The sequence below is a fragment of the Cyprinus carpio genome, chromosome A8 (assembly GCF_018340385.1).
Source record: "Cyprinus carpio isolate SPL01 chromosome A8, ASM1834038v1, whole genome shotgun sequence".
Classification (NCBI taxonomy): Eukaryota; Metazoa; Chordata; class Actinopteri; order Cypriniformes; family Cyprinidae; genus Cyprinus; species Cyprinus carpio.
The window spans coordinates 12518071-12531741 of record NC_056579.1 but is presented as its reverse complement, the minus strand read 5'-3'; the positions used below and the strand labels follow the sequence as shown (position 1 = coordinate 12531741).

General features: G+C 37.9%; 1 protein-coding gene across 1 annotated transcript in view; it reads left to right on the top strand.

Annotated features, from left to right (window-relative positions):
- The window catches only part of LOC109080918 (phosphatidylinositol 3,4,5-trisphosphate-dependent Rac exchanger 1 protein-like), a 65883-nt gene that overhangs the window by 30652 nt on the left and 21560 nt on the right, over positions 1-13671 (top strand). The window contains exons 10-16 of the mRNA XM_042762286.1: positions 2937-3084; positions 7414-7514; positions 8576-8679; positions 9222-9271; positions 10036-10111; positions 10340-10412; positions 13010-13152. Of these exons, the coding sequence (XP_042618220.1) occupies positions 2937-3084; positions 7414-7514; positions 8576-8679; positions 9222-9271; positions 10036-10111; positions 10340-10412; positions 13010-13152 (695 nt within the window). The remainder of the gene's footprint in view (positions 1-2936; positions 3085-7413; positions 7515-8575; positions 8680-9221; positions 9272-10035; positions 10112-10339; positions 10413-13009; positions 13153-13671) is intronic.

Genomic DNA, 13671 nt, shown 5'->3' with positions numbered 1-13671 from the left:
CATCAGACCTTCAGATGCCAAGGTGGAAATTATGCTTCAGCAGGGTTATTTCTGAGGAGTCATTTTTAATGATGTGTTGCCTCTTTGCCGAGACTTGATTGAATGGGGGCCTCGTACAGCTGCCACGAACACCTCCTCAAAAAACTCCTTGTGAGTGAACGCTGCAGCTGCCGGTGGCTTCCCTCTCTCTGGGGTCTCAGACACAGTAAAGAGCTCTGAATGAGAGCCATGCCAGCTGCCGCCACATATGAGCACGTCCCACCTCCTACATCAGCTGCAATCTCATCGATAGCCTCTCTCATAGGCAGAAATCCCGAGGTGGGACGGGGGGACGGGGGGGTGTAATACCATGCTGTGTATTGTAAATAACAATGTTTTATACTTTAAATAATTGTGTAGGTAATAAAACAACACAAATGGGGCAAAAATGCGTTTTAAGTTTAGCAACATTTTGAGTCTCCACCTCCCTTGCCTCACAGTGCTTTAGTCCAAATGCATGCTTTCCTCTTTTACATCACCTACACACACACACAAGTCCAGTGAAAGAGAACAAAGTCAATAGTTGTGGAACTCCAGTAAGTAAGGCTGTCAAGGCTATTTTATTCATTTAAACATTGGATGAAGTGATTATTTTCTCTTTAATACATGATGTATTTTTCGATGAATCCTCTATGTTAGTAAGGAATAATTGACGACGGGCCGTTGAATTATTAGAAAAATAATGTACACACGAGGTCACGAGAAATCAACAGCCCGGAGTCAATTATTCCGCTTATACTACAGTTACCACACCTCAAGACATCGATCAGATGATATATTTAAAGGGATTTGTCCGGTTTTTGTACTTAAATCACTATTGTGAGTAGGATTATTTCTTCTGCATCTCATCCAACGCCTCTTTTGCTTGTTCCAAAATGTCATTTTAAAGCTGGTAATGGAGGCTTGAGCCATTGATAACATTTGAATGCAGTTATTATTGAAGTTATTAGAAAGAGAGTGAGAGTGACAGAGACACACAGAGAAAGAGAAAGAAAAAGAGAGTGAGAGAGAGAGAGAGAGAGAGAGAGAGAGAGAGAGAGAGAGAGAGAGAGAGAGCTTGTGTGAATTAGGCTACCTCTGTGTGTCCCTCAACAGTGTTCTGCAGCAGCATCTCTAAACAGCGCTTTTATTACCTCGCTGTTGAGAAATGTTGTGTATTTACTTTCGGAAAATCGTCTGTCGTGTTGTTGTTTTTGTTAGTACTGTAATTTCTGTTATTACAGTTTTACTATGCGAAGTGATATGGAATTGTAATGCGGTCAGGAGAGCTGCCTGGAACTATGTTTGCCGTGCGTTTCCCAGAAAATAATTGCACACCTCAGAACGTTCATCAGCCAATCAGAATCAAGCATTCAGCGGCCCCGTAGTATAAGCAATAATAACATTCCCTGGTTGATGGAAAGGATTGCCAAGTTTTCACAACAAAACCTGCCCAATTGCTACTCAAAACTATCCCAAAACGATCCCAAACTAAGCGTGTTTGTAGGGGGGGTTCCCCCGGTAAAAATCACATTCTAGGGGATAAAATACATGTTATTGGGGTCGTTTCAACCCGCGACATGAAAAACAACCCCCGGCCACAGCGATAAAGTAGCCAAATTCCACGGAACAACCATGGACTTGGCAACACTGATGGATATAATGTCGACAACGGACATGAGCGCTGTCACGGCGCGAGCACAACAGCTTGACGTTGTCTAATTTGGCACAGTCTCCCTGCTACACTAATAGTAGTAAGGCTTTCCTCTGCTCTGTGCATACATATCCTTACAAGTGTAATTTTAGCTGGTTTATTCGTGTCCCCTTCAAAAATTGCTCTTGAGAAATTTTATGTTTATTGTCCACCCCAACTGTTAGACAACATTTACGTCCCTGCTCTCTCTTTAACACCACCTTTTTTTTTTTTTTTTTTTTATGTATGGTAAAAACGTTTTCCTTGACTGAAGAGTTCTTTGCATTAGGCAACATACAAACAGCTTCGGGCGACTGATGAAGTGTTTTATTTTTAGCCAACCTTCTTTGTGTGAAGCTCCTGTTTCCGTTGCAGCTTGACTGGCTGCGTTGCTAATATAAACAAGGCTGTTTCAGCTGCATTGCACTGTTGCACAGTATTTAATATGCAATGTTGTTATTTTCAGGTCTTTTCAGCAACCTGCAAACTTTTTGGTAGAGGTCTTTATCTGCATCTGCAGCTGTATCTTTTCTCACCTTATTAACCACATCATACCACTCAACCAGAAGTGTAGCAGGAGAATGATTATGAGTATTTTTGAGGTGACCGGCCCTGAGTAATATGTGATAAGCCTATATATATCTGCTTCCTGTCACAGTTTAATGACTTATTTGAAGACTTGCTGATGCTACTTTTTATTATTTGATGATGAAAGTTTTTTGACGAAAAGAATTAACAGTTTTATTTTGTGTATGATGTGTGGCTTGTATGTAGAATCCTGATACCAGTTTTGTGAGTTAGCCCTTCACCAACCAAAATAGCTCAAATAGCAGCATGCATGTGTGAACACACAAACAAATGCAAACCCATGTCTCATAATAAAATCAGTTAAACCAGTGTTTCCTCTCAGCCCCACCTAAAACTGACACCGCAACACTCACACTGATGTACAGGTTGTAACAGCTAGTAAGAGACGCTTGAGGAATAGACTGTAAGACAGCAGAACAGTCTAAAATGGTTTCTTTTACATCCAGACCAGTTGCTTCTAAAAGATTTATTCATTTATTTTTTACATTAGATGTATAAATGTTATTCTTAAAGCAATATTTATTTATTTAAAACATTTAAAAAAAATGTAAATGATACAAAATTGCTGGGGTTTTTTTCACTTTTATTCGGGGTTCTTGACTTTTTTTTTTTTTTTTTTTCTCATATTGATTGTTAGGTTTGAAGCTTGGGATGGAGCGTGATGCTTACGTCATGATCGCAGAGAAGGGAGAAAAGCTCTACCATATGATGATGACCAAGAACCGCCACCTCATCAAAGACCGTCGCAGGAAACTCACCACTGTACCCAAATGCTTCTTGGGAAAGTAGGTTTTGAGTATTATGTAATGCATTTTAGCGATTCTCGTTTACACAGGGGTTCACCTTATGACTGGTCAGTTTCCATGCCGGAGATTGGCTTGCTCTGTGCTGCGTGTGACACCTTTCCTTCGGCTGCTTTTACACCACCTGAGTGTCTCCTGAATATCTTGCAAGTCATCCTAATCCAAGAGGCCCCTCCATGAATGAAAATGCATACGCACACACATACACACACTCACTTAGTGCTTGTAAATGCTTTCCCAAGCTCACTGCCAAGCACCCCATTGGACACAGACATTCCCAGCAAAAAAGCCTTCATTAGAGAGAAATCTGCATTCAGTCTCTCTCTCTCTTTCTTTTTCTGTATCTCTCTTCATTTTCCCCTCTTTCTTTCTTTCTGTCACTCGCTCGCCCAGTCTTTCAACACCATGAATGAACAATGAGTGCTATGTACGCCATTAAACTTCCAAATACTGTGTGTGTGTGTGTGTTTGGGAGTTAAGAGGAGAGATTCCTCGCACCAATTAAAATTCCCTTTTTGCACTGCACTAGAAGATCAGGGAAAAACACTGTGGTCAATTCAAAGCTATTATATTGATGCAATCTAGTTTAAATGTCCGCAAAAATTCACAAGTTCAGATATGAGCCTCATTTTATTGATTCATAAATCTGCAGGACCTTTCTGCTGTGCAGTTTTAGGAGCATCTAAGTCAAAGTAGCTTTGCTGCTAACTACAGTTTCAGTAGTGTGACTAGCTCAGGTTTAAAATGGTTTAGCTTCTACAGTCACAAGCTGCTTTAGCCAGTGAATAACAATATTGTGCAACAAAATGCTGTTTTTTAAGATAATGGAACTTAACATACTATCCTAAACTGTTCTCTCAGTTGTGAAGTCAAGATCATGTTAGTGCATTTCAATTGGATTCAAATAAATCACTGAATCAATTTTAAACTCATTAATTCATTGACTCATTAATTAATATTTTTTTTTATTATTATTTTGTAGTTAGATGCCACTTTTCCATTTTTCCAACTCAATTTGTTTTATTTATTTTAAAAAGATTTTTTCAGTTCACACAATTTGACTTGGATTGGATTTTTAAGGCTAGTTTGATTGTAGTTCAAATACAGTTAAAGAAGCACTTCCACTGAAGTGGCTTAAAAGTGAACTGTTGCTGGCCTCACGGCCTCAGCTGTGCTGTTGTTCTCCTGTCAACACCTAAATGGATGAATTTCACACAGCTTCATCAGAACACAATTATTTGTGCGTTTCAGCCTCGGTGGTCCAGGTGAAAGCAGCTGTGATTGGCTCTGTTGTCCGCTGGCTTGCGCATCAGTCTCAGAATAGAACACAATCCCACTCCTTCCAGGAACAGCCGAGCAGTTCAGCTGTTAATATGGACAAACACTCTGCTACTGTTCAGACTCTGGCTCTTTCTCTCATCTCTGGTTCTTTCTTTGTCTTGCTTGAACCATAGTTCATTTTTTCCCACTGTGCTTATTTTGAAGAATTTACTTTAAAATATGATGAGATTGTATTACTTAAATTCAAAATATATTTTGAAGTAAATGTTTTATTTCGTTTCATTTCAGACTGCAATGACCTAATGATTTATTGGCATGGTAAAAAGGTTCATATGGCCAAACAATGAAACGATTGTTTTTAGTTCAGTACAACTAAAAGCTCTGTTGAAAGCATCTGCTGTCTGTATTCAGAGAAAATCATTTTGACTTGTCCCTCAGTTTGAAAAAACGAGCAAAAAGTTGCATTTATGAGACTGGTATGATAAAATTATTCACTAACCTTGCCAATGCATAGTTATCCAGTTATTAATCTCATGTTGTGAACATACAGTATAACCATGATAAATACTTGAAAGGATATAAAAAGAGCTGTTTAGATGATGGTGAACGATAAGTGTAAAATACACCCACAGGAAAAACATGGGTAACGCATAACTAAAAGTTAATCCATTTAAAACAGCAGAAAGAAATGTTTTTGCAATTCAAATAACACACATTTTTCTATGGAAGAATTAATATGAGTGCTTTTATAGATATGTAAACTTCACATTTGTCTTGCATTTCTGAGCTCTGTAAGTGTATTTCAGTAAACTTTTATATTCTATTTCATTTAATTTTTTTTTTTTAACAAACTGAGGGACATGTCAAAATAATTTGCTGTGGTAATCAAGCTTCACTTGTGTTCAGTAAACTAAAATCTCATTACATCCTTGTCTGTCACATTCACACATATGTACGTACATCGGACAGATATAGATAAAAGTGTAAGACATTCTCACACACATCTGCAGCGTGTGAGAGGGCTCTATGTGCATTAGCTGTGGAGAATATTAATGAGTTACATAAACACTAATTAATTCACCCCAGGGATGCCCACCTCTACCCCTTCCCTTTCCTGCCAATCTGAATTAGAGACTTATGTAATAACAGCAGACTCACTGTTTCATTTCACTGCTCTCTTTCATGGCCCTGACTGCCCTCTCCTCTCTGAACTTCCTCTGCAGAGCTGCACATAAAGGCTTTGTAAGCAGTCCGCAAGATCTCCACATAACCCACATCATAAACATTTATTGTTTGTATTTTGTGTGAAGGGCTTATGTGATTGCCATCCTTTTATTGATATAAACATTGACCGTTTTTTTATTAGTGGTTAATGCAGCTGCTGGAATGCATTTGTAGTTTCTCAATATTCTCTTCTTTGTGGTAGCATTATTTTTCTGCTCAGAAACTGTTTCTATTTTGGAGATTGTGCAAAGACCACAAACTTGATACAGTGGTCTCAAATCACACCCCCAGCTCACATACACACATATTTTTGCTCTCTGGAACCATATGAGCAGCAATCAAATTTTGTCCCTAAATCAAATGGTCAGATGCATTTCCTCTTCCATCATTTTGAGTATCCTGAAAAACCTTTTAAACATGTTATAGGCTTTTTGTCCGATTCGCACAAGATTTTCTATGTGTAATCTAAAAACCCCCAAGAGAAAACATTATTAAAGAAGGTATTAATATTCAAATAATTTACTAAATTAACAAAAGCCTAATAATCAAAATTACATAAATAACAAAAATTAAAAATCAAAATGTAAAATATACAAAAATTAAAGAAAATAAAAATTACGTACAACTGTGTTTAAGGAAGTTGCCATTTACCACCAAAACACAGAATCAACATGATCTGCAATATTATTCACAATTATGCTCATTTTCTCTCATTTTTGTTGTTGCAAGTACTGATGAGTTACAAAGACAAGTGGTATTAGCTTGTATTGTTATCGCTGTCAGGTGTTTGATGGTGAAGGGTAAAGATTTATCAAGGTTAAGTATTTTAAGATTTCATGTAGAGGGCAGATCAGTTGTCTAGTCAGGTGAGACATGACTGGAGAATCTGGTCGTCTTACTCTACTGGGTGGATGTGGAGCACCTTTGGCCCCTGCATCTTCTCTTCTCCTCCTGCTCCGTCTGTTAACCCATCCTTTCATCTGACCCCTCTCCCCTCACTGCTGTCATTCAACATTTCAAGGACACACACACACCCTTCTCACATTTCCTTTAAGGCGTCATAACTGTTTACACATTGCTTATTTCTGTCCCTGATTCTAATGGGATTCAGTTTCTCACGCAGCACTCATGCACATTTCAGGCATGCAATCACACACAACGTTAGATTTGCAACTAAACCACCTAGGACATGCAATTGCTGAAATTCCTCGCTAGCCCTAGTTATAATTATTTTACTGTCACTTTTGATCAGTTTAATTTATCCTTACTGAACAGAATTTATTTCAGAAAATAACCCTTACTGATCTCATATTATGCTGTACACATCTGTACAAAATTATATTGTAGATATAAACAAAACAAAATTAAGATATAATTAGATATTGGATATTAACAGAATACATGTCAAATTTGTTTATATCTAATATATTTTTGTATATGTCTTATATATTTAATTAATAAACATATATAATTCCAAAACATATATTTATTTATTTACATTAAATTTATTTTAATTTTATTAAAATTTTTGGTTGTTGAAGTAATTTCCTGAAACCTTTTTAAAAACTAAAACAATGTCTGAACCACACTTGTGATGTTTGAACTTTTAAGTCCTTAAGAGAATGGAATGCAGCTTGATATCATCTTGATTTGTGTTCTTGGTGAACTTGGCCAGTCACTCTGGAGGATTGAGTGAGTCCAAGTTCCCAAGTACCTTTGACTGGTGGCTCATAAATCCCTTCTTTATCATGCGTGCAGCATTATTATGAGCAGACTGACACTGCCGTTGTCTCTGTGTGTCCTCAGTGAGTTTGTCTCATGGCTCTTGGAGAGTGGAGAGATCAGTAAGGCTGAGGAGGGAATCAACCTGGGTCAAGCTCTCCTGGAGAATGGCATCATCCATCATGGTAAGAGAAGGTTCTCCTTTGAAGAAAATTGTGTTATTACCTTGATTTGTTGAGCATGGACCATGATATTACAATAGTGTCATTTTGAATTTCTGTAGGGTACTATGATATATATCCAAATACCATAATTGTAATATCTGCTCTTAGGATATGCAAAACCTTCATATTTTTCAAAATCAACCAGTTGGTGGATTCCATGAGCATCTGTCGACATACTTGAAACCCTATATCCATAGGCTATAAATAGCTACATTTATACATAAACAAGACTTATGATAGACTAGTCAACCATTGTGACCCATCACTGTAACATTGCTATTTGTAAGGGTTATTAATTCATACAAATCTATTATTCTTTTTTTCTGGCCTTTTTTTCTTTCAACCTCCCTCACCTCCAGTTTATTTAATCATGTTTTTGAGCATTGCTAGGTTTCTTCACCAAAAAGCAACTGCTGTCTGTGTTCTGTTTTTTTGATACACTCTTGCCAAATGAAACGCAATCCATTAACTGTTTATACAAATGTTGGACTGTTCAAAATCACCATTTGACAGATTTATACTCTACAAATCTGGCATGTATCCTTGTTGGCCAGCACTCACTGAGATCCCGTACAGATGATCGGCAGTCTGGATAGTAACATGACATGAAATGCTGGTAGAGAACAGCATTCTTCTGAATAATTCAAGAGGTGCAGTGTTTGCCTGAGATTCGGGGAGCATCATACCTCTATTTTACAGCCAGGGGATTGCAACATAGTGAAAACTGACAAACACCAGAAGGGATTGGAGTGATAAATTCAAGTATAAGGGCTCAAGCGCTCAATCAGTAATATGGTGGCAGCATTCAAGGAGAGGTCAAAAAGGCTTTTGTGGAGCGATGGCACTCACACACTTCAGTTAATCACATACCTCCACATACATGTTTGTCAGCCTGAGTCCAAAAGTGAGAGAAACTTATACATCACAAGCTCAATTCCTGCATATGGTGTTATGTTAGAGGTGAAGTTTACTGTTTAAGCATGACCTAATAAGAGCATCTATGTGTGTGTTTTTCACCATAGTGTCAGATAAGCACCAGTTCAAGAATGAGCAGGTGTTGTATCGGTTTCGGTATGATGACGGCACTTATAAAGCCAGGAGTGAAATGGAGGACATCATTTCAAAGGTATTTCCCCCCGAATACTTTCTAAATATGATAGCTCATGTACAAGGATACATGAGATAAGGTAAATATACTTTTTTGCAGTTAGCTCAGTGAAAGAATCAATCCAATATAGCGACAAGACAAGAGAAAATGTGATTATAAATAAGCTTAAATTTAATTAAATGCTGAAAGGTATGCTTAAAAAGTTCAGTGTAATTAAAATGCATTGTTTTCTCAGTATGTGTGTGTGCTATGCTAACATCAAACTCTATTGGAATCAATTAAGAGTCAAGTTTCTCATGCACTGTTTGTGTTTGTGTGGAAAAATTGTTTGTGTAGGCAGCTCACTAGGTTTTGATCAGATTTAACCAGTCAAGTTTACAGATTTAATCAACAGTATCTTGAGTGCATATGATCCATCTCTGTAATTAAAGACTACAAAATGGTCTACTTAACAACTGTCAACAAATCAGTCAAGAAGTGATTTAAACAGTAAATGAAATGCTGAAAGAGATGCAGCTGTTGGTGCAAATTCTTTATATGAGTGTTTGTGTGTCCGACAGGGAGTGAGACTTTATTGTCGTCTCCACAGCCTCTTTACACCTGTTATCAAGTAAGTGACACATGTTCTGTGACAAACTTCACACTCAACAGACAAAAACATTACTTACTTCACACTGTCATTAAGGTTTTAAAATGATTTGTAAGCAAGTCTCAGACTATGTTTTGTTAGCACCCTTTTCTTGCACATGGACAGTAGCATTACATTTTATTTATTATTTATTTTATAATTAAATCCAGTTTATAGTTAAAACATCTTTTGACAGCAGATACAAATGTTTTTTTAATAAACAACGGTTTAATTCGAACAGTCACAAAAGATTAGATGCATTTGTTTGTACTTTATGGATTCACCTTGGCCAGCTGCACATGAACACAAAGTAACACAGAACGTGTTACTTGCCCTTTAGCAGATGCTTTTCATCTTTTAAAGCACCTTACACTCCAGGTCACTAATTACACCACACTAGTTGCAAGGACCGACCACCCTGGAGCAATCTGGGAACTAGTGGTAATAAAGACAGAAGATATTTCCAGATGATTGATCTCCATTAGCTGGGCTTAAACTCACAACATTTGCCATTAAATCTTTCAATACCAGCTTCAACACAATTAATGTATTTTGACAATCCGAGATATTTCCTTTGTCATTATGTCAATTATATTAGAAGTACAAGGCCTAATCTGGGTTTCTCCAGTGGTTTATCTTGTTAGAAATGCCCTGGTCCTTTGCTTCTCTTGTAGTCAGATGTCAGATGTTGTTTATGTTAGCATTTGGACAATTGTGAACCTTTTCAACCTCTTCTTTATATACAGAGACAGAGATCATCATTTGAAAACCTTCAAATCTGTCATACCAGCTAGCAAACTGGTGGAATGGCTTGTGTCACAGGTAACGTAAGGATGGACACACACACACACAGTATGCCACTTTACTGCATAAACTTGCACACACTCCTTTTTACTTTCTTTCACTTTCTGTTCAGCTGTCAGCTCATTGTTTTCGGGTTTCTGTACACAATTTACATTTTACTTATTTACAGTCTAATCTTAACAGTTGCTCCATTATGTCATTTCATTGCATACACAGAAGTCATTTAACATGATTTTCCTTCTGTAGGGTGACATCACAACCCGTGAAGATGCAGTGACCCTTGGTGTCGGACTCTGCAATGCTGGCTTCATGCACCACGGTCAGTCTCTATGTTCACATATTGATTGTACTTCTTATAAAATCATGATGAGGTTTTGGGTCAGTTATTGTTATAATATCAGCAGATTTTAAAGAGTGTGATTAAAATACTTTTAGTTACCCAGATTTTATATGAATAAATGAACATGCCATTCAAAAACGTGAATATTAATGAATCACTCCACTTCTGGTGGCTGAACTCAGCATGAAATGATAATTGACTTATTAAATTCATCATATATTTTATTGATCATATTATGAATGTTTCATTCACCCATGTTTAATTGTTTTTAAAATTTTAGCCTGATAATTATTCATCAAAATGTAATAATGTAATCTTTCTGTAAAACAACAAAATTTTCTCTGGTGGTTTGTGGCAATTTCTCCAGTCATTTAGTTTCTTACAATCTTCTTTAAGCTCTACCTTCATCCAATCCAACTGTTGAACTGAACCAAGTCCCTGCCCTAAATTTTTCTTTTTGCTAACCTATTTCACTCAGGATATAAAGGATATCATTGCATTTATAGGTGAAATGTACAAGTACAAATGGGCAGTCGTGGCCCAATGGTTAGAGAGTCGTAACCCGAAGGTTGCGGGTTCGAGTCTCAATATCAGCAGGAATTGTAGGTGGGGGGAGTGAATGACCAGCGCTCTCTTCCACCATCAATACCATGACTGAGGTGCCCTTGAGCAAGTCACCGAACCCCTAACTGATCCCTGGGTGCCGCAGCAAAAATGGCTGCTACTGCTTCTAGTGTGTGTGTGTGTGTGTGTGTGTGTGTGTGTGTGTGTGTGTGTGTGTGTGTGTGTGTTTCACTGCTGTGTGTGTGTGCACTTGGATGGTTTAAAGTCGTGGCCTAGTGGTTAGAGAGTTTGACTCCTAACCCTAAGGTTGTGGGTTCGAGTCTGGGCTGGCAATACCATGACTGAGGTGCCCTTGAGCAAGACACCGAACCCCCAACTGCTCCACGGGCGCCGCAGCATAAATGGCTGCACACTGCTCCGGGTGTGTGTTCACGGTGTGTGTGTGTTCACTGCTGTGTGTGTGCACTTTGGATGGGTTAAATGCAGAGCACAAATTCTGAGTATGGGTCACCATATTTGGCTGTATGTCACTTCACTCTCACTTCACTTAAATGCAGAGCGCAAATTCCGAGCATGAGACACAATGCTTGGCACGTCATGTCGCTTTCACTTCACTTTCTGTGCCTTCAGTGGCATCAGATGGAATTGTGAAACATCATCTTTAAATGAACCTCAGATTTTGCCATTTCATGGCCTTTCCTGTTTGCCGTTGCTACACATGTGGTGTCCAGAGCAAAGCTTTGAAGCGTGGCAGTGTTTGTGTTTGAGAGAGAGTGAAAGAGTTTTGACTCGTGGAAGCACTAGAGCAGTCTTGGAATTATAATGCAACATTAATTAATCTAGTAGTTGTGCAGTGTTTTTAAAAGAGCAATAAGCCCCAAGAAGCTGTGGTTTACAGTGATTTTGAACAGCTAACAATGAACAGCCCTTGTAACAATGTGATTTTTATATTAAAGTTTGCTGTTTTAAAATCACTGTAAACCACAGCTTCACAGGCTTATTGGTTTGATAAAACGGCTACTACATATACCTGTCATATTTTCATAAACACACAGCATCAAAAACTTAACAGTTTATTGATTATTAATTTAGTTATTCAGTTACGTTTAGCAGGATGGTTGTCAAGCAACACATAGAAGATGTGGTGCAGTGTAGTACTAATGTAACAAGGTCAAAAGTGTGTTCATCTTTTTTCACCAATCATCTTTTTTTGTCTTCATTCATTGATCATTGCATTAAGTGCAGCACAGTTTTACAGTGCAGTGTTTTACAGTTTACACTTTTTAACATCACACTGATTGTGTCTGCCAGACGTCTAGTTTGTTTGTACGAGAGAAATAGAGAGTAAAATGAAGAAGGATGACTGTGTTTTAGATGTAAACAGCTGTTGCAATAACATCTGGGGCCTCTGATGGAACAGAAATAGTCACAATAGTGGAAAAAAGCATTTTCTGATGAGAAACACATGCTCGTAGAAACAAGCCTCCTGTCCGAGTTATAAAAGAGTTTTGCAGTCATGTCGGATCTCAACTTCCAAAACAATCCACAGCAATATTTTGCTTGGAATTCACAGACAGAACAGCCTGTCCCTACAAAGTTCCTGAAAACACAAACGCACAAACGCACACACACACACACACACACACACACACACACACACACACACACACACACACACACACACACACACACACACACACACATCTGTCACCGGCTTCCTGAGAGGGAAAAAAAAGCACACTTGCACATGCCAGACCTCCCATGCAATCCTCTGCCTTCTTCCTTCACCTCAGATTTGCCCAAACATCAATCCCACAGACATCATGAGTTGTTTTGACGGGAACTGAAGGGGATGCAGTCGACTCATTTCACACTGTCAAATCATTTTGCCATCAGCAGATATTATCAGCACCAAGTTATAAGTGCTTTGTTTTACCTGTTTATAAAAGTCTAAAACTGTTTTTTTTTTAATTCAGTCTCAGTTAAATTCAATTTTTAACTTTGCCTTGCAGTACTGGAGAAAAGCGAATTTAAGGATGAGTCACAGTTTTTCCGCTTCTATGCCGATGAGGAGACCGAGGGTACGAGCTCCAAGAGTAAACAGCTTCGCAGTGACTTCAAACTCATCGAGAACATCCTTGCCAAATCTTTAGTGGTGAGATACACAGACACACACACTGCAGGGGTTTCTCCCCCGTGAAGAGTTGTGTTGAGGGATAACTAGCAATGCTACGAACTTAACCCTATTTTTCAGTAGTGTGTCAGTAGCTGAACTTATTTCAAAATGCTGTAGCTTTTGTAATAATATGAATGTAGCTGTTTCTATGTCGCTTTACAATCCAAGTGAACTAGGGCATTGAAATGATCAAAGGTTCTTTCCTAGTTTGGAAAGAATTAGTTTGATTCATTCTTGTAAATCAGTTTGTTTGGACAATTCATGTAAATCAAATGATTCAAAAAGTATTCACTGATTCATGTGAGTACAGTTGTGGTATTGTATATCATCTTTTTTTGTTGATAAATGATAGATCATAATTGTTCAAATTTGTTATATAAATTAGTTTTTAGTTGTGTTAATTAAAGTAGTTGTATTGAGAGGTGTAACACTTGATGCAAACTCAACGGACGAGAAATTACATCTTTTTTATTTTTAACAAATTATAATAAATCCAAA